We start from the raw sequence: 26,682 nt of genomic DNA, 5'->3' as shown, positions 1-26,682 counted from the left end.
GACTTTTTATCACTTTTTTCGACATACTATACTATGGCTTTTTTATCACCTTTTCCAACCTTGCTATACTATGGCTTTATTTGAGCATGTTATACTATGACGTTTTTATCACTTTTTTCGACATACTATACTATGACTTTTTTATCACTTTTTATCACTTTTTTCAACATACTATACTATGACTTTTTTTTGACATACTATACTATTACTTTTTTTTTTTTTTTTTGACATACTATACTATGACTTTTTATTATTTTTTTCGACATACCGTTCTATGGCTTTTTTATCACCTTTTTCGACTTGCTATACCATGGCTTTATTTGAGCATGTTATACTATGACTTTTTTGACACTTTTTTCGACATACTATACTATGACTTTTTATAAATGTTTTTGACATACTATACTATGGCTTTTTTTATCACTTTTCGACATACTTTACTATGACTTTTTTTATCACCTTTTTTTCGTAATTTTGGTTATACTATATGATTTTTCTTTATTTCTAAATTACTTTTATACTATGATTATTTTTGAACATGTTATACTATGACGTTTTTATCACTTTTTTCGACATACTATACTATGACTTTTTTTTCGACATACTATGGCTTTTTATAATGTTTTTCGACATACTATACTATGACTTTTTATAATTTTTTTGTCATACTATACTATGGCTTTTTTATCACTTTTCGACATACTGTACTATGACGTTTTTTATCACTTTTTTCGACATACTATGACTTTTTTTGACACTTTTTTCAACATACTATACTATGACTTTTTATTATTTTTTTCAACATACCATACTATGGCTTTTTAATCACCTTTTTCGACATACTATACTATGACCTTTTTATCACCTTTTTCGACTTGCTATACCATGGCTTTATTTGAACATGTTATACTATGACGTTTTTATCACTTTTTTCGACATACTATGACTTTTTTTTTCGACATACTATGACTTTTTATAATTTTTTTTGTCATACTATACTATGGCTTTGTTTTATCACTTTTCGACATACTATACTATGACTTTTTTTTTCTTTTTTCGACACACTATACTATAACTTTTTATTATTTCTTTTCGACATACTATACTCAGGGTTTCCACGGGTCATTAAAAAGCATGAAAAGTAATTAAATAGATTTTGTGAAAATTCAGGCATGAACTGGCATGAAAAAGCATGAACTTCGATGTTCAAAGGCATTAAAAATTATGTAAACTTGATGGAATAAAAACATTGTTTTTCACGATTTATTTTGTTATATATAAACATCTAAATCTAATTTTGATCGGAAGTATAGCGTAATGGTTAACCTTTTAATTGGCTGGCTGTTTTTACTGCTGGTGCACGGTTCGCGTAACCGGATACTAGTAATGCAATCCGGCGGGTGAGTGTGAGTCTACTGTCTATGGTGTGAGTGGTGAATGCCTGTGGCGAAAGAACGGAGGAAATATCAAATGACGGAAAAATGGGAAAATGCAAGTTTTGGGACTGGTTGACATGATTTTAGGCGACTTCCGTTCACCGTCAAGCAGTATAGGTTCATTACTTTTAATTATCGGTGCATGTTGTTTTGAGATCCGCAGGGCAGAGATGCGAGCTGCTCAGTGAACAGTGTTTTAAATATTTGTATTTCTGTTGTGTTCTTATTTTGTGAAGCACCTTGTGTTGCGTTTAATGACGTAAACCGTCTTGTGAGCCATCCGACAGTTAAATTTGGATTTTCAAATATTAAAAATTGGCATTGTCAAATGCTTACAATTTGTGTGTGAAAGTATCTGCAGTTGGACATGGGCATGCAATTAGTTTAAAGTGGCATGAAAAAAGGGCATGAAAAAGCATGAAATGAGATTTGCTGATACCTGCAGAAACCCTGTATACTATTACTTTTTATTTTATTTTTTCGACATGCTATACAATGACTTTTTATCACTTTTTTTGACATACTATGACTTTTTGTGACACTTTTTTCGACATACTATACTAGGACTTTTTATAATTTTTTTAGACATACCATACTATGGCTTTTTAATCACCTTTTTCGACTTGCTATACCATGGCTTTATTTGAGCATGTTATACTATGACGTTTTTTATCACTTTTTTCGACATACTATACTATGACTTTTTATTATTTTTTTTCGACATACTATACTATGAAGTTTTTATCACCTTTTCCAACCTTGCTATACTATTGCTTTAGTTGAGCATGTTATACTATAACGTTTTTATCACTTTTTTTCGACATACTATACTATGACTTTTTATTATTTCTTTTTGACATACTATACTATGGCTTTTTTTTAATCACTTTTCAACATACTATACTATGACTTTTTTATCACCTTTTTTGACTTGCTATACCATGGCTTTATTTGAGCATGTTATACTATGAGCATGTTATACTATGACTTTTTATCACTTTTTTCGACATACTATACTATGACTTTTTTTTTTTACACTTCTTTCGACATGCTATACTATTGCTTTATTTGAGCATGTTATACTATGACTTTTTATCACTTTTTTCAACATACTATACTATGACTTTTTTTTTGACATACTATACTATGACTTTTTTTTCCGACATACTATGACTTTTTATTATTTTTTTCGACACTATACTTTGGCTTTTTTTTCTTCGATATACTATACTATGACTTTTTATCACTTTTTTCAACATACTATGACTTTTTTTTTTACACTTTTTTCAACATGCTATACTATGGCTTTATTTGAGCATGTTATGACGTTTTTATCACTTTTTATCACTTTTTTCGACATACTATGACTTATTTTTTGACATACTATACTTTTATATCACTTTTTTGACAGCCTATACAATGACTTATTTCAACATGCTATACCATGACTTACCATCATCACTTTTTTCGACATAGTCAGTTAAAATCACAATCAAAAGAACTTTATTTGTCCCGTGAGGGAACTTCATTTGTGGTCAGGCACATTCAGACACAACATACAACAATACATAGTCATACCAGACAATATTTTATTTATAACTTTATTTAAAGACTCAAGGTCTAGACATAAAAGTACACATAACATATTACATAAAGGGAACATACAAAACATACATACATACATACATACATAGTTATACAGACACAAAGATGGCTATGCACAATACTTAAAACATATACAGATGTGTGTCCCAGTGTTTCCAGAGTTTGGAAGTATATCTGGTATCACTTGCAGGGTTAGTTAAGGCAGTTCAAATTGTATTCTTTGACTTTTTTCGACAGGGGCAGCATTAAATGTAGAAGTTATTGTGCAATATGTTTCGGTTTTTGTTTTCCCCTGAGACATCAGTGTACTGTATGTTTGAATCTGCAGAGCTGACCAGCAGAGAAGCAGTGTGTGTGTGTGTGTGTTTGGGAACATGTGTGCAGTTCTGAGTAAACCGCTTAGGTAGGACATGGTAAGGTCTCTCCAGCCTGTGCCAAACATCTAATTGCTGCAGCTGTCAGATTATGCAAAACTTTCTCATCAGAGGCATATTGTTTCTTTTTTTTAAGTAAGTGGAAGGGACACTTACTAATCAAGTGTAAAAAAAGAATTGAAGATTAAACATTACCCATTTTTTTTTCTTTTCTAATTGCTATCACGAATTCAAGAACTGGCCTCATGTCCTGAAGCTTTTCTTGTGCCCCATCCATCTATCTATTCAGTGTGCTCATTTACAATTCAGTAGGCAAGTGTTAATATTCCCACAGTGTGCTGGTATTTGCCAGGAGACGTTTGTATGTGCAGGATGCTGTCACAGTGATGTTTCCATGTTAATAAAATGAATGAAGTCCTTGTGTTCAGGACCTCACAGTATGACGGCAGACTGAAGAGATGCTGCTGATGGAACTAATTAAGTGCGTCAAAGAGAGACTGATGTGTGTGTGATGTTTTCAGTCAGGCTCGCTGAAGAGGATGATTGGCTCACCGATCGAAGCTAACATTTGTCAGAGAAACAAATTAATCATTTTTGCAAACATCTTTGACTTTTAGAGTATTTTTTGAAAGATGTGTTGTTTTTTTTTGCATCGTTCTCTCTGAATTTCAAGTGTTTAAAGGCCCAATAACCCGGCCTAAGTCACCCCCTACTCCTTAGCTAGACATGTTTATGTTCCAACACATGGACTAAAATGCAGAGCGACGATAGGTATATGTCATATATTTCATGTTGTTCCAGTGCAAAGTGACATCATGACTTTGCGTAAACATACTTTCCTAAGCCATCTATACGCATTTATCTGTACGCATTTTGAGCTATCCGCGTGTATGTCTACGCTGTATACAGCGGACGTAAACATACATTTCTACATTTTGATCGCCGAATACAGCGGACGGGTTGGGTTTAGTAAAAGAAGAACCGGTTGGGTTTAGGAAAATAACAGCGGGATTGGGTTTAGTAAAAGAGTTTAGGAAACGTGACACGTGGGACACGATCCCCGCTCTCCTGGGTGAAAGTCCTGTGTTTGACCCGTCCTCCACCCCGACCAACCTCCCTACGCGGATTTTCTCCCTTTCATACTACTCGCTACGGCGTAAATTCACACGCAATCGCAAGGTAATGTAAGTCAATGGAGGCCAAACTGTGTTAATAAACACGCTAAAAAGCGAGTATGCGTCTTGATAACCCGTCAATAATGGCATACAAATTGGCGTGTCATACATACGCCACTTCATGACATCAGTCTGTCCTGTGTGTAAAAGTCGTGTACTGCAGCTTTAAACAACCTCTCTCTCTTGTTGTCTGTGCAGAACTTTGAGGAGGAGATGGCCCTGCAGCCCGAAGGAGCCCAGTGGCTCTCCTGGAGTCTGGAGCAGGTGGCCCTCACCCTGGGCCGACGCTTCCCTCACCAACATGTTTGGGTGGTCCGAGCCTCCCGCATGTATCTCCACAAGTTCAGCTGCTACCAAAACTTTGTGGAGAGCAACATGTTCGGGGCCCCGGAGCACTCGCCCTACTCACCTGACACTGGAGTGTTCCACCAACTCAGGTTTCTTGTTGTTGTTTTTTAAACTCTTTTTCTTCCATTATCAGTTTATCCAACGTATAGCATCTGAATGATGTTGTATGGGTTAAATCCCATTTGGTCATTTAGGGGACAGGAAACAAGCTTTGAACTCCGCACTTCTTACAGACATGTAACTTATATGATGTCCAATATTCGTTCCTCCTTTAACTCTGCTTTGGTCCCCACCACCTCTTGAGGGAAATATTTGACTAAATGCTCCACTATGTTCACCAGCTAGTCGCTAACTTTGTCCATCTGCTGAGCAGGTAGTGTACAACGTGTTATAAAGGCACCAGATCCAACCACCCAAGGAGTGGGCCCAAAGCACGGTTATCGCAGCGGCGCGACAACAGAGGAGCGGGAATCCTCCAACCCGAGGTGTAGGACCCATTAAATAACTGTGTTACGGTTAAGTGGAGGCTGACACCTTTTGTGGGCAATTTGAAGGTGCAGATGTCACCAGGCCTGGACTCCTATCCAGCATGTGAAATTTGAAGCATGTTTTGCCACGGCAACACCGTTAACACCGGGGCTGTTCCGGCCCTAGCGGTTAGCCTTTTGCTTTAACAGTCGGGTTTACTACAGCACTTTTACTAACACCGTTAACATAGAACTAGCCCTGCGGTACAAAGATTGGAGAATGATAAGGAATAAGCTGCTGCCAACATCAAGCCTTGGTGTAGACTCGCGACACAGGAAGTTAAAATAGCCCAGCCTCCTAATCAGCCAATCAGCATGGAGTGCATCAGTAGACACAGGACCAATCCGCGCTGCCATCTGTCAAAAGAAAGATGTTCGAGGACAAGAGAGCTCTCGCTTTCACATGATTACAAAATATGGCTAGGGGCGCTATAGGGGTGTGGAGATAAGAGCAATGCTCCCACCAAATTTTGGGAATATCAAAGGAACTTTATCCCAGCCCCGGGGCCTTATTTATAAAATTGTGCGTAGATTGTATTCTGAAAGATTTTGTGCGCCAAAAAGTCAGAATTTTCGTACGCAAAATTAATATTCAGATTTATAACACCTTGCGGCACACACCTGTACGCACTCTTCTCGTTATAAATACGGACGTGCGTTACCTTATGCGGTCCTGCACGAGCCTCACGCTCCTCCCAAGGTCGTCCCATATTTGTCCTAATAAGGTCCATCTTAATCAATCAATCAATAAATATAACAGCCTTGAAAGGAGCCCTCGATCACCAATCACGAAACGGAAAAATGGGAAAAAACCCGATTCAGTGATTGTGAGATCGAGGTGCTCCTAACAGAGGTAGAACATCCAAACTAAATCCCGTTTGGAAGCCTTAACCCTCGTGTGGTGTTCATATTTTTACACTGCCTTAATACTTGATCATAAGATCATTTTCGTTTTTTGTGAGAAAACAAGGAAATTCAATTATTAAAAAGGTAAAAAATAGAACTTAATCAAAACAGGTAAAAGTGGTTGAAATGTAACAATTTGGTAACTTTGTGTGGGAATAGCAGGTGCAGAAAGACAACATTTCCACACACAGACACCTACAATCACACACACACACACACACACACACACACACACACACACACACACACACACACACACACATCAAACAAACACAACGCATTTCAGTGGGAGAGGCAGGGGAGAGCACGGTGTGGGAGGATCCCCTGCCTCTCCCCCCGTTGCTGGCAGCCCCTCGCCGGGCGCCGCGACCGGCTCTGGGTCGGTTTAGCAAGAACGGGATTGTTGGGTTCAGGGAACAAAAACTGGGTTAGGTTCGGAGAACAGGCATACCATCGGAGTTCACTAAAACGCAGTCTACAAAACCTCGGGAGCATTACACACGATCACACACACGGTCAAAAGGTTGCGGAAAACTGGGAAAATGTTTACGCGTGGAAATTCTTTATAAATCCCGACTATTGCGACGACAAATTTCACCCTCCTTCACGCAACTTTTTCATGCGTAACAGGTTTTATTAATGAGGCCCCTGGTGTGTGTTTGGGGGGCGCTATGGAGGCCGCTGGCCACGTCCGAGCCCAGTCACTACAGAACTTTGCAATATTCACTAGGTCTGAGAAGTGTGCCGATTCTTGTGAGTTTTTGAGCGTCCCCAAGCCGATTTAAAAAAATAAAAAAATAAATAAATAAATTTGATTGCGCAGCAGAAAAACAATAGGTTCCTCGCATTTTCCCCAAACGATGGTAGTAGTAGTTGCTGAATTCTTAGTGCATCAGTTGTAAAGACGTCTGCATTGCCAAAGTCTCAGGAATCCCATTACAGTCTGAGCTTGAGTTGCGTTACAGTTGGTGGTATCGTCCGTGCACCGAGTCTGAAGCCTTTCTGCTCACAGGGCCCTGCTGAGCCACGGCATGGAGCGAGCCAACTTACCAAACCCCCTTCAGCCACAAGGAGGCGCCAACAGCATCCCCCCAGGGTTTTCCCTGACCCTGGTGGGCTTCAGCAAAGGCTGCGTGGTGCTGAACCAGATGGTGCACGAGCTGGCCGGCGCCCGCGCAGACCTGCAGATGGCGCACTTTGTCAGTCGCGTCTCGGACATATACTGGCTGGACGGCGGGCACCCCGGGGGCAGCGAGACCTGGGTGACCAGCAAGCAGGCGTTAAAGGAACTGGCTTCCTGCGGAGTGTCGATCCACGCCCACGTGACCCCGTACGAGGTGCGCGACCCGATGCGGGCCTGGGTGGGCCGTGAGCACGGACACTTCATTAAGACCCTGGAGGAGTTTGGGGCCCGCCCAAGAAAGAAGCTGCACTTTGAGGACGAGCCCCCCTCCATCGAAAACCACTTCAGGGTCATTCAGGAGTTTTGAGTTTGGTTTCGGTTGGTCCCGAGCACTTAACATTGAGTGTCTCGTTCACTGGTCTTACCTCATGTGTTTTTTTTTATGATTTAAGGGCTCAGACTTTAGAACATGCTGATGATGTAACAGATGCTGGTGTGTTGCACGTCCTACTGCTAAATGCACTTGTCCTGAGTTTGATGACCCAGGAGCCTTTCCCCTGCCCCCCTCCCCCCCTGTGGCCACAGTAGGAACAGGCAGGTAGGGGGCTTTATTCTTCAGGCTTAATGGAACCTTTTCCATTTGATTCTGGCTCAAGGTTGCTTCAGAGCTGTTGATTTAGAAACATGAATGATGTATGTTGTTTCAGTTGGATTTAGCGTACGAGGGAATTTCTCTAATTTGCGTTGTACATGATTAAGTGTTACATTGTGACTTGTTTTAATTTCTGCATTAGTTTTAACTGAACTTATAGGTACAATCTTGAAGATCTCTGTTTTGATGCTGATCGCAGGTGTTTTTGGATCTCACTTTCACTTGTTTCATTGTCAGTAGACATCGCTCTTTTTTCTTTCTTTGTTCGGCCATAGTAACCGTTTACTCACAACGCCAGCAGAGACCGGAAAAACAAAACAAAACAGCATGCCGCTTTACACAAAAGTGAGTTGAAGGGTGAGTCCAGAGCCATAGAGATATAATGTCTTTCTCTATCACTCTGGGTGAGTCTGTTGCGTTAAGCTCCGCCTACCATCTCTGGACCAACCACTGCTGGCTGATGGGAAACGCGTCTCTGAATGTGCGCTGCTTGTGATTTTACCCGGGAATGTCGCCACAGTTTATAATACTGCAAACGCAAGGCCATAGGCTCAATCACCATTGTGTTACCTCATTCAGCAATAGATAGTAACAGGCTTTTATTTCAGTGGAAATCTTCTGAGATTATTACTTTAATTTATGTTCGGCTGAAGCAGAACAGCTTTTTTCATCGTGTTTACATGTGCACTTGTGTTGAGCTACTTTAAGACATCTGAATGTCTGATGCTGAATTCTTGATTGTTTTCAAATGTTTGGCTAATTTACTTGGTTAACATAAAAAAAGGTCCTTTACTTTGATCCCAACACAATCTCACCTCAAGGTTAATTTAGTAGCTGTTGGTCACATCAGGTTCTTTTTCAGTAAATGGAGTAGATTAGCTTTGAATTTCTTCTGCTGATGAAGATCATGTGGACCCTGAGGAGAGATTTTGTCATGTGCTGTTAACAATATAACGTTGCTTTGACATACCGGCCCATTTCATGATAACATCATTTTTAAAATATTAACTGAGCATGTTAACTTTGGAGTAGTCCCTTTGGTTGGCTCTTTTCCTCACATTTTAGTTTTGACACTATATCAAATTACCTTAGAAAACAATTGCTATAACTAGAAAAACTGTAATAATGTTATGAAACAAGGCACATTTAAACTCGTGTTTTTTTTCCCCTCATGGTGGCAGAAATACTTTATATACTGAACTTTATTGCAATATGTGAAAAAGACACATGCCTGCTAGTTTTGTGCGAATGTATCAGCATGTGTTAATTTCTATATGATGAACTCAAGTCTGTATGATCTCTATGTAAGCATCTTTGCACTATGCTGATGGCTGCAACTCACTTTGCTGAATGTAACTTAAAATCATTCCATTAAGTTATCTTCTTGTATGCTATGCTGATTAAAGATGACTTGCCTAATTTAAAATCCATCTGCCTGCTAATTGGTATATGTTGTCACCATGCTATTTTGTCCTGCTAACTGTTAGCCAATGAGAGAATGCAACAGAGACATTACAACAGAGCTCTCTTGAATCAGCAGGTGGCAGCAAAAGATGCTGACCTACGCTGGATCGACTCAAGGCAACAAATAAAGACACGCAATACTCGGACACGTATTTTCTACAACCTTTAATGAGCTTTTTCAGTTTGCTTTGTGATGCCTACATATTAGCCTGCAGTTGATCAGAATAAGATAAGGATTATGTCTTTTTTTGTCCTTTCAGATGCAATCAGTGTGCTCATACATTAAAAAAAACAAAAAAACAATATAAAATGCAATATAAACATACATCTCTGGAACATTTATTTGCTTGTGGCTGGTTTGACTGTAACCTACAGTATCCTTCAGTCTCACTGCGCTCACACAGAACTAACAGGAATGTTGGGTGACATCAGTGGTGCTCCACCTTGTGAGGATGACGACCTGACTGCCAGCTGAGCACTGCTCAGACAATGAAAACACACACACACACACACGCACGCACGCACACACACACGCACCCAATGCTATGAGTGACTAGCTGATGAAAATAACGAAATCAACACCACAGCACAAGTCATATTCGAGTGGCGGACAGACAGTGCCAGCTAACAGGAGCCACTCTGTCCGACCCATTCGAGCGTTCCGTCATCCTGCAAAGTGAGATCCCTGACATCACTGCACTGCAAAACAAGTCCAATGTGCTCTCAAGATCACGCTGCTCGTCAAGTCCTAAAATCGCCTTTTCAGAGACGCAACAGGAAAGCTTTACTCGTTTCTGTACAACTGAGCCAAGTCCCATCATCTCAGCCTGAATTTGAGATTATTTCAAGACACCGCCACCTGTTTGGAGAGGTATTAGAAAAAGCAGAGTAGACCGACTGGAACGTACTTTACTCTTGAGATTCAAGCTTATTTCCTTATACAGTAGCAAAACAGATGCTGGGACTTCTCTGGCTATACTTTCCTGCTGTTTAGAAGAAAAACAAAAAAACAAACATCTTACAACAAGCTCAAGTAGAATGTGCTAACTCGGCGAGATGAAATCACTCGTTGAGATGAAAAGTGTTTCCAGCGTGGTGTTCCAGTTTTTCTAAGTATGACAGCATGGCCGTGGCTGGAGACGCCCATCTCCCACACAAAGGCCATTGTACCAGCTGGTGACAACAACAAACAACACAATGTGGTCTTATTCGGGTTTGGCACCTCAGAACAAAAAGCGGAATGTTTCACTGGAGATTAAGAGCAATCAGAGTTGCCAGTTCTGCACTTTAGAAGGGTTGTTTTTTTTTAAACTCATTCAAGCGAACAAAAGATGGCAGATCCTGTGAATCAATAGCACCTCGTATTTCATATTATACAGTGGCTCGCTTCTCGGGACAAACATCCGTCTCTTTTTCAAAACCACACCAAAAAAAAATTTAAATAAAAAAAATCATCATTTCTACTTTCTCATCACCCAAAAAGCCTTACATATCTTAACGCTCAACTTAAAAAAGGACTAGTTCGACATTTTCCTTTAAACACTTCTTTCGAGACTGACAGGTCGAGACTGAGACTGAAATACTACTCCACATTTTGCGGAGTAGTATTTCATCGTCTGCCTGCTGACCCGAAATCATCGGACTCCTCTCTGGCTCTACTTCCCGGTACCATCGACAAACTGCTCTTTGCTTTCATCTTCCCGATCCGCTGCAGTCAGACCTTCCCATTTCATAGAACCACACCAGCTGGTTTACATAACACCGGTATCATCCTCTCCCACCGTCATCAACACTTCCTTATAATAAGACACATGAGCACATTATTTACATAAAAATATAAAGTATAAGTCCAGCACATAAATAATAATAATAATAATAATAATAATAATAATAGGCCTTTAAGAATAACATTAGGAATACAATACAAAGTGAGCAGAGAGCAGCATGCCCTGAGATGAGAACAGGAATATAAGTTTGGGCACCCTGAGCCAACAGGACTGGAGGAGCGTTTAGAGAAAGGACACTGAATGGCTTTGGAGAGGCCACCTCTCAGGAACAAGCACACAGACACACTTTCATCAACAGCTCCCCCCCCCCCCTTTTTTGCTTAGCGGTTCAACAAGCGGGATGATGAAGTAAGTGCTAAAGTTGTGTTTCTCTTTTTCCGGCCAACAGAAGAGGAACTTGCAGCTCGGTGAGGAAATCATTTGAGTAAGCGTAGGTGTGGCATGTGAAAAACTGCATGAGTCAACTTGGGTTGTGTTTTTTGTTATTTTTTTTTCAGCCGGTGTACAGTTTTAAGTTTCTATCTTACGAGAATGCCGGAAAATACCGGGATTTGTTGCTCATGTTGGCATTGAAAAAATTCATAATAAATGTGGGAGAAGTAGAATTGTTCGGAAGGGGACTACGCTAAGGTTGGAATTAATAAAATGAGTTTTATAAAATCCTGAGCTAAATAGAAACCCTGGTGCTATTGCAGACATGGAGACAAACATATAAGGAATGTTTCAGGCTTGTGTGTAAGTCAGCCTCTCTGCTGGGTGTTTTCATGGCCACGTGCAGCTTGGATGTGAAATCCAGCCATGTTGCAGGTAGTAAGAGATAGAGCTGAGGCATAGGCAGCAGCCATGTTTTATGAATTTTCCATGAAATGGTGACTGAATGACAGGTACCCACGCGCCGAGAACATAATCGGAGTCAAAGCGTTTCCCCGTGACGCAGCTGTCCAGCTGTCCCTCGGTCTCTTCTGCATGCAAATGAGGACATTTATCACACTTCCTCTTATCTCGATTCTCACACTCACACGTTTCCGCTGAAGCATAAGAACACTTAACTTCCGAGCTTAAGGCGGAGCGCTGCTAACTTCTTTAAGGTTTTAGGAAAATAGATTTAAAATGTACAAGAGAAGCATTGCATAGATTTCCCCAGAAATACTCCACACTAGCCCTCATCAGTACAGGATCAACGATGCCCCAACACAGAGTGGGCTCTGAAAATACCAGAGGTTTGAACAATGAAAGGTATTGAACACTTCAGGTTAAACACACTGCATTCATTAAGACATACTGTACAATTTCCACACTTCTTAACAGCGCTGGATCACGGAAAGATCTCAACATTTTAGCTGGTTATCTTTGGTCTGGATGGTCGATCTTGGAATTTTGAAAAATTAGTGAAATATAAACACAACCTAAGTACTTTTGAGTGGTGACAGTGGACTGCTGGTTTTCTGGAGGCTTAAAAGAATTTAAAAGCTCACAGGAAGGAGTGAGCATCCCCTGCCCTGCCCTGTTTTTTTTGTATTTTTTAAACGTTTTCAAAAGTCACCGTCTCCAGCAGCGGGCCTTTCCTCGTCGAAGCGAAACCTTTTTGCGTGAGAGTGGGGCGAGTCCAGGAAGTTCTCCTTGTCTTCGGGGTCCTCGGGGGGCGCTGCCCACTTGGTGCCGCAGCTCCTGTCGCGGACGGTGCGGGTGGCGGTGGTGTGGTCGGGGCTGAGGCACAGCTGCCACAGCCAGGGGTGGCTCATGCACTCCGCAGCGCTGGGCCGGTCCCTGTGGGCCGAGCACAGCGTTAAAACACTCCCACTCCCACTCCCACTCTGCTGCTAACAAACACTAGCATTCATGATTAGCAGTAGGGCTGCACCATATGAGGAACATATCTTAATTGCGATTATTTTGGCTGATATTGCAATTGCGATATGATTCATATCATTTCATATTGGAGGGAATGATCCTTTTGGTATCATTCTCATTGAAAATTATTAAAATAAAAAACAAATGAAAATGATTATAGTGTGATTTTGTCTGTAGGGAAGGATTTCTAGGCCGGGACGTCTCTGCAGCACCACACTACTTCATGGATATTGCACTAGTCCATATTTCAAAAAGATTCCAACTCTAATTCACATGCAGGTTATTTTGGGGATTATTCCATGAATTATTTAGTCTATAAAACAGCAGGAAATGTTCCTAGAGCCCAAGGTGACCAGACTTACTCCTATATAGATAACGCCCTAAAATCTCATTAAAAAAGGGAATAACTTAATATGACGACAGAGAAGTCAGAGTTAGGACTGCGGTGTATTCCCCCTAGTTCATCCTATCACACTTGCTACAGCTACATGTTTTGACATCTGCGTGGGGAAATAGAAGAGCTGTATTTGCTCTCGGCTGTGCAGTGTGCAGCCGTGTGAATCCGAGCAGACTGTTGGTGCCATCTCGTGGAAACTCCTCTGGACCGGCTCCGTGCTAACCTTCCATTTGGATTTCGTTCGAAAATAAAAATAATCACTTGAGCGCGCTTCTGTCCTTGGCTGAATGGAGTCGGAGGTGTGTCTACTCACTCGGGGGTCTTGACCAGCAGCTTGCGGATGAAGTCCACAGCCAGCTCAGACACCCTGGAGAAGGCCTCCCTGCTGTAGTCCACGTTGACCTGGGACACGTTCAGATACGTCTCCTGCTTGTCGTCCCCGACAAACGGAGACTCGCCCGTCACCAGCATGTAGGCTATAACACCCACGCTCCTGAGGAACACACACACACACACACACACACACACACACACACACACACACACACACACACACACACACACACACACACACACACACACACACACACACACACACACACACACACACACACGAGCTGAATGGGCTGAGCACCGCAGGCTGGCTTATTTAGTCAATCATTCTGTGAAAACTAAATCCCATTTCCATAATTTTGACCACTACAAAAGTCAGAACAAAGGGGACCATTTAAACGATTACCCAAACTGTAAACAGCTATTAGCTTTAGCAGGAGCTACTTAGTTGTTTCGTGGCTTCGCAACGGATCCCCTTCATTTTCATTTACAAAGGATTTAGTTTAGAGTTGAGATGATAGAAGCGACACATTTTCCGTCGCTGCCAGTTTCGCCAGATCGGACTCACCATAGGTCAGTGGCTGTCGTGATTGGCTCATAATTCAGGATCTCAGGAGCTGAGTGAAGAGAGACATGAGAGAAAAAAAGTCAGTTGTCATTCGATATTGCAAGAATGCCCTCGTGTAATTTCCTGCTGCAGCCTTTCACACCGCACCGCTGCTGAATTTCACCACTGCTGACTTTTTGCATTTCTGTTTGGGGCTCGGTTATTGTTGTGTTGAGTCATCCACTTATCTGTTTCAGGGAGAAGGTACAAAACATGGGAAGGCTGGACTAAAACTGTGGGACAGCAGGGTTGCATTGAAAGACGGTGCCTCTGTCCATGAGCATAAGATCATGCTAATAATAATAATAATAATAACAGCCTAACGCTAAGGATTTCTCAATAACCATAAACGACCTACAAAGGCATTTCTATTAGCATTACACAAGAGCGGTTGGACTCAGGAGGAGGTTTCTGGACTGAATGTGGGTATGCTGGTGACGGCGTCTCACCGTTGGATGTTTTGGAGTAATCAAAGCGCGTTTCATGAACACCACCTTACCCACATATTCAGGCGTGCCAAGAATCTCTCGGAGCTCTCCAACCGCGCCCAGTCTGCGTGCCAGGCCAAAGTCCACGATCTTGATGTCTCCTGGAGGACACAGGCTGGTCAGGAGAATATTCTGCGGCTGAGAAAGAAGCAAAAGCGGAAACACGGGCTGAACACGGGCTGAACATCGTGCCGAGAGCAGAAGTACCTACTTCAAAAACTTATTACACAACACGAGTCAGGTTCTCTTTGAATACTTAGTCAATAATAATAATAATAATCTTTGCCCTCCAAGGGAGAGGTGTTTACCTTTCTGTAAAATGATGATTTGTGTGCTGAAAAATACCCTGACCACATGACACTGTTTAAACATTGCTGTAGTTAAACTATTGCAACATTCTCTACAAGAGAAGTTACTGTACATACAGTACAGCAGCACGAGCTCCTTTTGTGTACACCAAAACACACAGACACACGTTTATTTGGTGTTTATTTGGTGTATGTTGAAATACCACACAGTGGAATGTAACATTCTGGGGACATGGGGATCCATCCGAAACGCCCGGTAACAAAGCCCTCATTTCACAGCCTTTTGTTAAAAGTGTAAAAATCTTAAATTGTGTGTGTTTTTACACTGTGCTGTTGAGCTTTTCCACTTTACCCTGGCCAAAGGGTTCTTTTACCAACTAGAATCCTACTCCTGGGCTTGACTGTGTCATGAAAATAGGAAATTGGGGTTTTGAGTCCACAACTTAAAAAAAAAATTAAAAGGGAACCCACAGCCAAGCACTTAAGTGGGCAGTTTGCGGTGAAGCGAGTGAACGTGTAAAAATAGATTCCCTCGACTCCAGCTACACTCATGCATGTGACTGCGTGTGTGCATGTGTGTGTGTGTGTGTGTACAGACCTTGAGGTCTAAGTGCACCAGGCTGCTCTGGTGGAGATGGTGGACTCCCTCCAGTGTTTGCCTGATCAGACGAGTGATCTGGGCCTCTGGCAGCAGCTCCTCAGACACGCAGTGGTCAAATATCTCTCCACCGGCCGCACTGGGCACGGAGAAAACACACTGTTAATACACAGGTACACACACAAGAGAGAAAAAAAAAAAAAAAAAAAAAAAAAAAAGAGACTGCATCGACGGCTCATCTACTGAAATGTCCAAGGAAGAGTAAAATACCAGGCGGCCTTTATGACATTTAAATGCAGTTTTGTATGTGATGCACTTTCAACAAGAGGAACGGAAATATACTGTATTGCCTCGTGGTTTCGGTGGCCAACCCATCGCCAGAGGGCCACTGGTTTGATCCTACATGTCCTGGCAAAAATGGCAATTAGCAAAAAAAAGCAACCTCAATCCTGCTTACTCACTGTAAAGCACTGCAGGTAAGAGTGTCAGCCAAAGCCTGATTTTACAACATTTCAAATTATTCAGGTTTCTAATTTGTTATTTTCCTTAGCCCTTTTGGAGCTGTCCAGACCGTCTTAGATCAACTAAGTGCTGTCCTTGCTCTCGGGGAAGGGATTAACATGTCTCCAACAACAACAACACGTAATAGAGGTGTGGTTGGATAATCATAGCGATTCACTCAAGACAACCCCTGTGTATTCTTCTTTCTACTGCGGGCCTGACATCTAGGCTAGTTCCTGTTTTGATGGTACACAGAAACAAGATGAATGTCAGGCAGGGAAGGACGGTTCATTTGAAAACACGATTGAACGTGAAAGGTGAAGAGGTCAGAAGAACGTGATACCTAAGACCGTGTTCATTCAGGAGTTTCAGCTCTGAGCTGTACGGTAATTTAGCTATCCTGACAAACCTGTTAGGGAGAATGAGCATTCCATGAAGAAGCAGCGAGTTTTAAGATTGGACTAACAGGACTTTGCCCTTCAACAGGATCACACGGTTGTCTGTGCCTGTTTTTACTTGTTTGTGGAAGAGTCATTTAGCCTGGTGTTAAGACAGGTTCAGAGATTGCTAAATATGATGTGCCACCATTATTAAATGGAAAAAAAAGGTAAAAGAATATGCTACTGGTGTTTGTTGGGAACTCACTATTCCAGCAGTAGGACAATGTCGTGATCGGTCTCGTAAGCCGCGTGCAGGTTGACCACTCGGGCGTTGTTACGGGCCGCCTCCAGGACGGCCATCTCGTGGATCACTTCGGCCCGGCAGTCACGGCCTCGCCTCCTCTTCCGTAGGAACTTGGCAGCAAACACTTTCCCCGTGGCCTTCTCCACACAGCGCTTGACCACCGCAAACTTCCCCCTAGGAAGCAGAAAGAAGCATACGGTTTAGGTCATATTCATTTTAATTTAGCTCGATATCTCAAGTTTGCCTTGGAGGGCACACACTGTGCTTTGACTAAAAACTACTCATCCATTAAAAGATCGTTTGTTAGTGAAGTTACAGGGCTTTGATTTCTAATGTCTTACACATCAGGTAAAGGTATGGTTGATTTCTAATGTCTTACACATCAGGTAAAGGTATGGTTGATTTCTAATGTCTTACACATCAGGTAAAGGTATGGAATTTAAGAAAAAGTCCCATTTCAATATGGATCACAATACATGTTAAGGGTGGGAAATCACAGGCCAACTTGTCCATGGACTGTAAATGGACTGTTTTTATATAGTGCTTTTCTAGTCTTAACGACTACTCAGAGCGCTTTTAACATAGTACAGGAACCATTCACACAGATTCATACACTGTGGCCGAGGCATCAGAGAAACACTCACACACACATTTACACTCCGATGTATCATCATCGGCAACTCGGGGCTCAGTGTCTTGCCCAAGGACACTTCGGCATGGAACTGCAGGGCCAGGGATCGAACCACCAACCTTCCAATTGGCGGGCAACCTCTCTACCACTTAGCCACAGCCGCCCCACATGTGTCCCTCACATTACAGTGGATGGTAATGAGGAAAGCTAAAAGGCAGTTTGGTGAAAATGATGTTCAGTATTTACTGAATTGTATCTCTTTAGAATGGTAACTTACACCACGACATGTTTCCACAACACTTTTAAAAGAAAACCATACATGATATTAATGAATATATACTGGATATATTCTCAGGCTTAATGACATATGGCTAGTTGTAAATGATTGCAGCATTGGGACAATGGTCCTATTTGCATTAGATAACACCTGTGTGTTATCTAATTCCATGTCATGATCATTGGGGCAATTGTTGACGTTACTCAAGACTGGGAAGATACAAGTGTCTATCTGCTTCTAGATGTGAGGGGAAAGAATTCATCACGGCTGAGCAACCTGAAAAGCAACAATCCAACAATACCGAATCATCAACAACATGCTGTGCTTATTTGGTATTCATGACGCATAATGATAATATTCGTTGGAGAGAAAAGTAGACTTTCCTTCCTCTAACTAAACAAACATTTGGCATTTAGCGGATACACTATTTTATGCCATTAGTGGAACCACTTCTCCCCATGGCCGTGGAAAAGCTATTTCAATCCAAAAATAACTGCAACACACAAACCCAAGGGCAGTGACTGAAGGTTTCAGACCCAGAAGGACTTTGATAGAACAATGGTGCTAAACTATGCTATTTCTCCTTTTGCAAGTCATGTTTTCATGCAGTTTTAGCGTTTCATACACAACATTTTCAAAGTTGATAGCACAGCAGTGATACTCCATGCCATGTTAAATAGTCCTGCTTTCCTGTAGTATCTGGCAACCATTTATGAACTAAGCTGAAGAAATGTTGGACTCTTATCACACTAAATGAGCAATTTAAGACACGTGATGGCCATTTGTCATTGTCCTTGACTTTTAATGATACAGTAGTAGTATACGGTTATAAAAGCCGCATTCCAGAAGTTCAGTATTACACTTCAGTAAAGTCCTGGGACTCTAAGCACCGATGAGGTCATCAGGGGTATTTTCTCTTGACTAAACTTGTTGCTATTGTACAATATATAGCCTAACTTGCACTCCTCATGAAAAGGTAAACTCATCTTCATGTACATACAGTTGGTCGACTGCCCTTTGGTGGATTGCATTTATCAACTTTTGGCTTGTGGTGTACTCAGTTCTGCATTTCTGCTGCTTTCAGTATTCTGCTTTGATACAAAAAGTGCTTGCTGAATTTAAAATAAATGAAAATAAATAATTTTCAACATTCTTGTATTGAACAAACTGAACATTGAATTGAATATAAAAAGGCACTACTAAATTACATTATAAAGTGCAGTTTTCTACTGACATTTTCTTTCAAATAACAGTGTCATCGGCAATGTGTCGCAGCCTTTCCCGATGTGTATGTTGCACCAGTTGATATTGCGATGACGATAAAAAAAAATATATTGTGCAGCCCAAACAGATACACAGCCACCACGTGGTCTACACCAAACATGTATTAACTCTATAGCTTGCTATTCTAACCTGCTAGTCACTAACTTTGACGGTTGATGCTGCGCAGGTAACAGATTTTTATCAGGGCTTTAATTCAGCTGCGTACCACAGGCTGCCTACACGGTTGAGAAGAACGTGCTTGCGGGCTGTAAAACCAAAACAATGCGCTTAAACAAAGCTGCAGACTGGGTTTTATAATTATTTCTGTTACTGTCTTTTACCCTTCTCACATTACACGTCATTCCATACAATGGGAATAGAGAAAATACTGATGAATGCACAACCAATTCCAAAAAGAAATACTGACAGATTGACAATGAATACCACTGAAAGTTTCAACCTGACAAAGAAATACATAAACGCGGTGAAACTGAATTGTTCCACTGTAAAATGTCACTGTTTATTAATTTAAGACTTTGCTGTACCCAAGCTGAGAATAAACATTCCTTAAAAGGACAAAAGCAGAACTAGAATTGCCCTTATCATGTTCTTAAAAAAAATATTGCACCTCAAAACTTCCTGGTTTGACAAATTGCACACACATAAGTGAACAGAAGTGGCCTGTACCATTTCTTCTTTCTAACGTCTGGTTTCCACATGTGCGCGTTTCCTCCCCCCCACCGCTGTTTTGAAATCAGAATTATACAGTACATGCTTGCATGACACATCACTTTAAACACACCTCAGGAGATCTTAGGGCATGATCATCCACCCTCAGCTGTTGCCATGGCTCACACACAGTGCCAAACACATGACAAAGGTCTACTGTAGCACCATCAGTCAGGTCATCCCTGGCACTGCGAGGCTTGTGTATTTACAGTGGTTAAGGCGCACAATCCAAAGTCCAAATGCAGTTAAAGTTTCAATTACTTGATCTGTGCTATTCATGTATGAAAATACAGAAATTACAGACAATGCAGACTTGAATATATTATTATAATTGGTCAGATGAAATGCTTCTGTTGTCCATATATGTGATATGTGGCAGTTATTTGCGTGTTTATTCTCATGTTTAAAGTTGTCTTCAATCTGTACGAACAGTATAACTTAGTTTAGGGACACAGTTTAGTCTCAATACTCGGTTTCTAGAATACAGAAACCAGGGCCCCGGGACGATATGTCCTGATTGGATTCTTTCACGATACATGGGTGCAGATTCGATTTGTATTGCAATTTTCATTATTGCGAGTCTAGAGGGATTTCGATTCGATAGTATTGAGTATTGGGATTTTCTTTTTCTTCTTGAACAAAAACAAAAGTCGAATAATACACTTCTAGAGACAGTATATCATGAGACATTTCTAAAAACGGATTGTTTTCTAAAAAGAATGCAGTTCACATGTCAGTCAGTCTGACATTGATTTCATTTGTAAAGAAGTACAAAACGTGGATTTTCAGCATTTTCGGTACCGTATAAACACAAAATATTTAGGTGAATCATTGGTAAACAAATAAAAAAATACCCATTCTGGGGAAAAGAACTGATTTAAAAAATCGGCGCAAAAGAAATTAGGATACATACGATTTTCTATTTTTTCTCCCACCCCTAACAGAAACGGACTGTCATTTCTAACATTGTAATCATAAATTGTATGGTACTAGCACAAGTATCGATTATAAATAGTTATCAAAATTAGAATACTTCATAAACTACCACTGAGTTGAATGAAAATGGAAATGTATGACAGTCTCAGGCTCTCCTTGCTGTTGTATTGATAAGGCTTTCCTAAGCAGTGTCAGTCAATAGTTGCCAAACTTTATGTTATACAATTGTAAACTGTGGTCTATATAGCTATACTGTGGTTATGAGCTTGTCAGAATGTTGTAATGCAATGCTTATGTCTATACCAGTTGGACTTCCTATTAACAATCCAGATCCATTTCAAATGCAAATTGTACAACTGATATACCTATGAAAGCCTAGCATACTAGTACATAACGGAACAACTTTTAACATTCGTGCAAACAGCATTCTGCCCGGAGGAGACCCTCCGAACCTCCCTCAGGGACCCTGATAGTCCCGGGACAACAGTCATATAAAGCTGGACTCACCTTCCAAGCTCTCCAGTGATTTCATACACACTTTCCATCGGCTCCGTGCTGATTGGGGTCTGAATTTCGCCGAGCAGACCAGCTGCGAGCCCGCTGCGACTGTCCAGCCGCCTCCGAGACATCTTCTCTCCGTAGGTCAGTCCTGCTTGCCAGCTGGATACGTTAACGTCACCGCGCTGAAAGCTAAATGAGAGACGAACGACCAAACTAACCAAGTGGCTATTCTAACGTTTACACTGCCAGTTTCACATTAACTACATGGCAATGTTAAATAAGCCGGTTAACGGTACCATGCTAGCTACTGTTTAGTTTGGCTACTTCACCGAGTCCGGTTAGCTCAACTGTCGCTAACTAAGTTAGCTCGACGGTCAATGTCGCGGGTCCAAAAGTGAGTTAAACCTATTTCCTCTGCTCAACTGAAGAGGAGTGGTTAGTCTATCACATTTACAGCTACGGCTGACTCCAGGGGTTAAGTTATCCAAACTGCCGCTGTGGGCGACTACTAAATATCTTAGTAAGTTTATCTCGAGTGTTTTCGATCATTTTTACATCCTTCGGTTTGACACTTTCGCGACACGTCACGGCTTGGCGCATGCGCATTATTGTTGTGTTTGAAAAAAGCAATGAAAAAAAACGAGGTCAGAGGATCTTTGATATTTCTTTTCCTAGGATGTCGAAGGCATGTCCCGCCCTACTCTGCCTCTGATTGGCTTACACTGGTATCCATACCCTAACCCTGACCAAACCAAACCAAACTCCTTAATGCTTAAACCTAACCAATCCAAGCCAATCAGAGGCAGAGTAGGGCGGGTCATGCCGTCACCATCCGTGGAAACGCAGATTTGAAACGTGAATACCGATTTAATTATAATTGAGTGATACGATCTTTATGAGTGTTTATCAGACCTTTAATTTAATCCGACCCCAGACTGAAATTAAACAATTACTATTTTCATTGTATTTCTTTTCTTATTTTTTTTTTTTTTTTTTTTTTTTTTTTTTTTTTTTTTTAATATTGACTATCTGTTTTTTTTTTTTTTTGAATTAAAATTTTTTTTTTTTTTTCAAATTGTATCAATGTGAGAAATGTTGGCCATAAGATTTGTATTCTGAAATATTGTGTAATAAAAAATTAAATAAAAAAATGGAGCTACATAGAAACGTTGACCGTCTAAGTAATAAATATGACTAACTAAATCAAAGTTTGACTTATTATTCAAAGTTTTGCTTTAAATCTCACACGACACTTAAGACTTATATTTTACTTTTGACATAGTGTTAGTTTCTCATCATTTTAACTACCATCTAAAAATGTGTCAAAACAAAAACAAGTCATAATTTTGAGATAGCACGTCCAAAATATGAGATATACTGCCTCAAATGAGTCTAAATTATGAGATCGGCAAGAAAGCTCATATTTTATGTAGAAAGTCAAACTTACTTAGTATGTTTTGATTTTAGCTTACCATTAGTTTTTATTTTTGTCATTTCTAACGTGAGTTTCCACATACATTTGTCTAATCACATCAGCACATGTAAATTCAATAACATCTGGCAAATCATCTGCAGGGCACTGGCACCTCAGGGTCTAAATACTGCAACACCTTATAGCTCCATGCAGTTACAAATGTATGAAGAATGTATAGGGATAGTTTTATTTTATATTTTTAAAATATACTTTTCTTCATATTGTCTTTAAGATTTTTATTTATTTAATTGCCCTTATTTTATTCCTTTTACGGACATATCTGTCTGGACAACTTTGGGTTTAAGAGAGGATTATTCAGTCAAGGAGAGGTAGTGGTTACCTGATGGTGAAGTGTTTTTCTAATTTCCTAACAGATCAAGTTTGTACTATAAAGATAATACATTTAGTTATTGTACTCGTTCAATTGTTACAAAACTCTTTTAAAAGATAAATAATCGCCATGTATCATTAATCACAATTTTCCATTTGTTCTCTTTTATTACAATCATTGGGGTGAAATGGAGACACACATACAGGAGCTTTGCATAGAGTGGAATTCTGAAAACTGGAGCCTGTCTTTATTTGGATGTGAAGCAAGTACTCAATCTTACCAATCTTCTGCAGCAGAAAAGCCTCATAATGGAAAACGTTAAAACTGTACTGTACTGTATATCCTAACGTGAAGCGTTGTTGCCCATGCCACAAATCTGCCCCTCAAGCAAACATGAGGTGATGCTCTGTAAGGATTTGGCAGAAGCCAGAAGTGGGATGTGTTTGTTAGACAGAAATCGAGAGCAGGCCTAAATGGTTGACTTTGCAAGCCCCAAACCTTTGGTACATTCGGTGCAAAATATATATTTATACACACACAACAGGACAGACATACATATACATTTATATACAAAGAGACAAACAGGACCACACACATGGTACACGCACATGTGCTCTCACGTTTCACAAAATCAAAACAGCCCTATTGATTCATGAGCAATGAACCATAACCATCGACCTATTACTAAGATAGGCAGACACGCACATGTGAAAGTAACATTTTTTTAAACATGCTGCCGAGATACTCGCCATTACACTGTCATAGAGAAAACAAACTATTGCATTCGCACATTGTCCATTCCCAGAGCTAAAACTAAGTGACTAAAGCACCTATTTCCCACACCTTGTTCCCATGAGCTTAACACTCAAGGTATGACAGTGCCAGGTAAGCATAAGGCCGCATGCCTCAAGTGAGCGCCACAACCAAAGTCACGCAACCTAATTGTCTCCCTCACACCTTTTTCTGAATGGATAGCAATATCCTCATGCAAAAAAAGCTAGTAAGGACAGTGTGTTGCACTATTTCAGCATGCAATATCGAGCTATAACACAACGCCATCTAGGGGGGTTTCTGCTCCAGCACAGCTCACAGAGCTGACCGGGAGGATCCCGCATGCAGTATTGGACTGGGAGAGGGGGGGCTGGGATATGAAAGTCTGCCTCCACATCTCGGCATCACATGTGGGGCTCACTAGCACTATTCCAGCCCCTGTGGTGTAGCTCCAACAGGACTCTGTACAGTAGGTGTAATCGTGCATGCACCCCATAGAAAACGAGTATGTGTGTGTTTTCGTGTGCATGTAAGAAAGTGTGTGAGAGACTGAGTGAAAGGGTCCTCAGGGTTTGGGTCGTGCGCTTAAGAGTTAGAGAAATGTTTTATCACATGCTTTATAGACAGAACTATTGCCTGGCATGGACTTGTATGCCAAACGTTCTAAAGTATAATATCCATACAGCACTAAAGGCTGCTGCTTGTTCCTGACAACATCATCTTCATCACACCTGGTCAGGTCATTCACAAACAAGGACATCCCTGGCTCTTTGCTTTGAAGGTGCCAGAGTAATGACAGCACACCTTACTGCCCCCTTGTGTTGATATCTGTCTGGGGAATTTAAACTGCCATCTTTTTTACAAGGAAATAAAATCACTTCCCTTATGAAATTTCACTTTATGGTCAGGGGAACCCAAGAGGCACTAAAGAGATCCCAACACTGCTCCCTGACCAGGTATCTGGGTGACACCAGGCCAGTGTCTTTCAGCTTACAAGGCCTAATCCGGTGCCAACATCGAGTGAAGCACGTCCTCGTTCCTCAAGCAACCGTGTCACGTTTGATTTCTTTTCCCTCCACCTCCAACTCTCCACTTTGTGTTTCCCTGGAATCTTCTTCAGGGCCCACGGACAGAGTTACTTGAGGTCCATACATTCAGTCACTTATTTGGTACATTCATCACTTTCATAGGATGGAAAGAGGATTACATCAGTGATAAAGGACCTTGTGGGTCATACTTATAAGCTGACGTCATCTGTCTGTGTGAGAAAGTGCATCTATTGCCCATGATTAATGTGTGGAACAGTTTGGAAGAAAGGGACCCTGCACATCCATCTGACTGAAATGTGTCTGTAAATCGATCTGTATTAGTGGAGTGAGTGCATCTGTTACACTGTAAGAAAGTGCACCCACAGCATCAAGGCTAATGTTATAATATTGTGTGTGTTTGTGATACTGGATACCTTGTTGAGTGTATGCAGAAACAGGGCTGCATGTCTCAGATATGTCTTTACCTTTCGTGCCCATGTAAGAGCTCTGATGTCGCAATATTGAAGGTAACAGTCCTGACCAGAACCTGCCATCATTATCACGATGGGTCCGTAAGTGTCACTGATGAGTTGTGATTCATTGTCCAGCTTTTTCAGGAAACACGACTGTGAAAACAAGTGTATTTTCAGTCTTAGAACAACTGGTTTTATGCATTTGTGTATGTTTATCTGTGAGTGTGTGTGTGTGTGTGTGTGCACACTAGTGTATCCCCTGCTCTCAGACAGACAAGGAGGACCAGCCAACATCCAGTTTCTAAGTCTAAAATGTCACATCTTTCCATGCTGATAAAAAAAAATCTTGGGGGAAACACTGGTTTGCACCATCAATAAAAACAAAATGTGTCATGTTTGTGTGTGTTTTATGCGAAGGTGATTGGTGTGTGTGTGTGTATGTATTATAGTTCATAACGTTGCAGCCCCAGTGCAGAAAGGACACAGTTTAGAGGTCCAGAGAGGGAGGAGGGGGGACTTTGTGGTTTTTGAGTAGCTGTCTCTGAGGTGCAGGTTGGAGGAGGAGGAGTGGGAGGGGGAGATGCTAGAAAGCCAGTACACAAAGGCCATAACTGAAGAAATAAGCACACATGTGGCTCAATGAGCAAAGGTAACCATGAAAACAATATATGGTACTGTACAGCTTTCCAAGCCATACTCCGATTCTCCACCTTTCTTCAAGAAGATGTTTACTCGACTGACCTCTAGTAGACATGTGACAGAAAGGCAGAGAATCGGAACGAAGGCTGAGCGCTGAGTGACTGAAAAGCCAGTCGAAAAAAACAGCAGAGTTGTTAGGGGGTGGGTGGAGAGGGGGGGGGGGGTTGTTAGTTGCCATTTGAGGATATTAGTTATTTTCCATGTCTCTCTTAAGTGAGAAAGGTGGATTTCCAGATGGTTCTGTCTCCCAAGTTAAACCTGGCCGTTTTGAGGCTACTCCAAACCGAACGTGCTGGTTTCTTCTACGGCGGTGACCAGCTTCTCGTACAGCATGGAGAAGGAGGGGTACGGTGGAAGGTCCAGACGGTTAAAGCAAGTGTGAGCCCTATGGAGAGACAGAGGCAG

At 41.2% G+C, this 26,682-nt stretch overlaps 3 protein-coding genes across 4 annotated transcripts in view; 1 reads left to right on the top strand and 2 right to left on the bottom strand.

Moving 5' to 3' along the window:
- The window catches only part of c12h2orf69 (chromosome 12 C2orf69 homolog), a 39,917-nt gene extending 30,345 nt beyond the window's left edge, over positions 1-9,572 (top strand). Inside the window, exons 2-3 of the mRNA XM_039818650.1 lie at positions 4,789-5,027; positions 7,384-9,572. Coding sequence (XP_039674584.1) covers positions 4,789-5,027; positions 7,384-7,861 — 717 coding nt within the window. The 3' untranslated portion in view covers positions 7,862-9,572. The remainder of the gene's footprint in view (positions 1-4,788; positions 5,028-7,383) is intronic.
- Positions 9,573-9,760: 188 nt separating this feature from the next.
- stk17b (serine/threonine kinase 17b (apoptosis-inducing)) lies at positions 9,761-22,106 on the bottom strand. Its single transcript, XM_039818643.1, has 7 exons — positions 21,508-22,106; positions 17,126-17,338; positions 15,980-16,118; positions 15,085-15,211; positions 14,547-14,595; positions 13,959-14,138; positions 9,761-13,164 (listed from the first exon to the last, which is right to left on the bottom strand). The coding sequence occupies exons 1-7, from the start codon at positions 21,627-21,629 to the stop codon at positions 12,930-12,932; spliced, it is 1,065 nt and encodes a 354-aa protein (XP_039674577.1). The 5' UTR covers positions 21,630-22,106; the 3' UTR covers positions 9,761-12,929.
- Positions 22,107-23,447: 1,341 nt separating this feature from the next.
- Positions 23,448-26,682, bottom strand: part of hecw2a (HECT, C2 and WW domain containing E3 ubiquitin protein ligase 2a) — a 62,071-nt gene continuing 58,836 nt past the window's right edge. For both annotated transcript variants that reach the window (XM_039818640.1, XM_039818641.1), the window contains exon 31: positions 23,448-26,662. In XM_039818640.1, coding sequence (XP_039674574.1) covers positions 26,551-26,662 — 112 coding nt within the window. In that variant the 3' untranslated portion in view covers positions 23,448-26,550. The remainder of the gene's footprint in view (positions 26,663-26,682) is intronic.

The sequence above is a fragment of the Perca fluviatilis genome, chromosome 12 (assembly GCF_010015445.1).
Source record: "Perca fluviatilis chromosome 12, GENO_Pfluv_1.0, whole genome shotgun sequence".
Lineage (NCBI taxonomy): Eukaryota > Metazoa > Chordata > Actinopteri > Perciformes > Percidae > Perca > Perca fluviatilis.
Note: the sequence above shows the minus strand (reverse complement) of the source record. Positions and strands in the feature narration are given on the sequence as shown.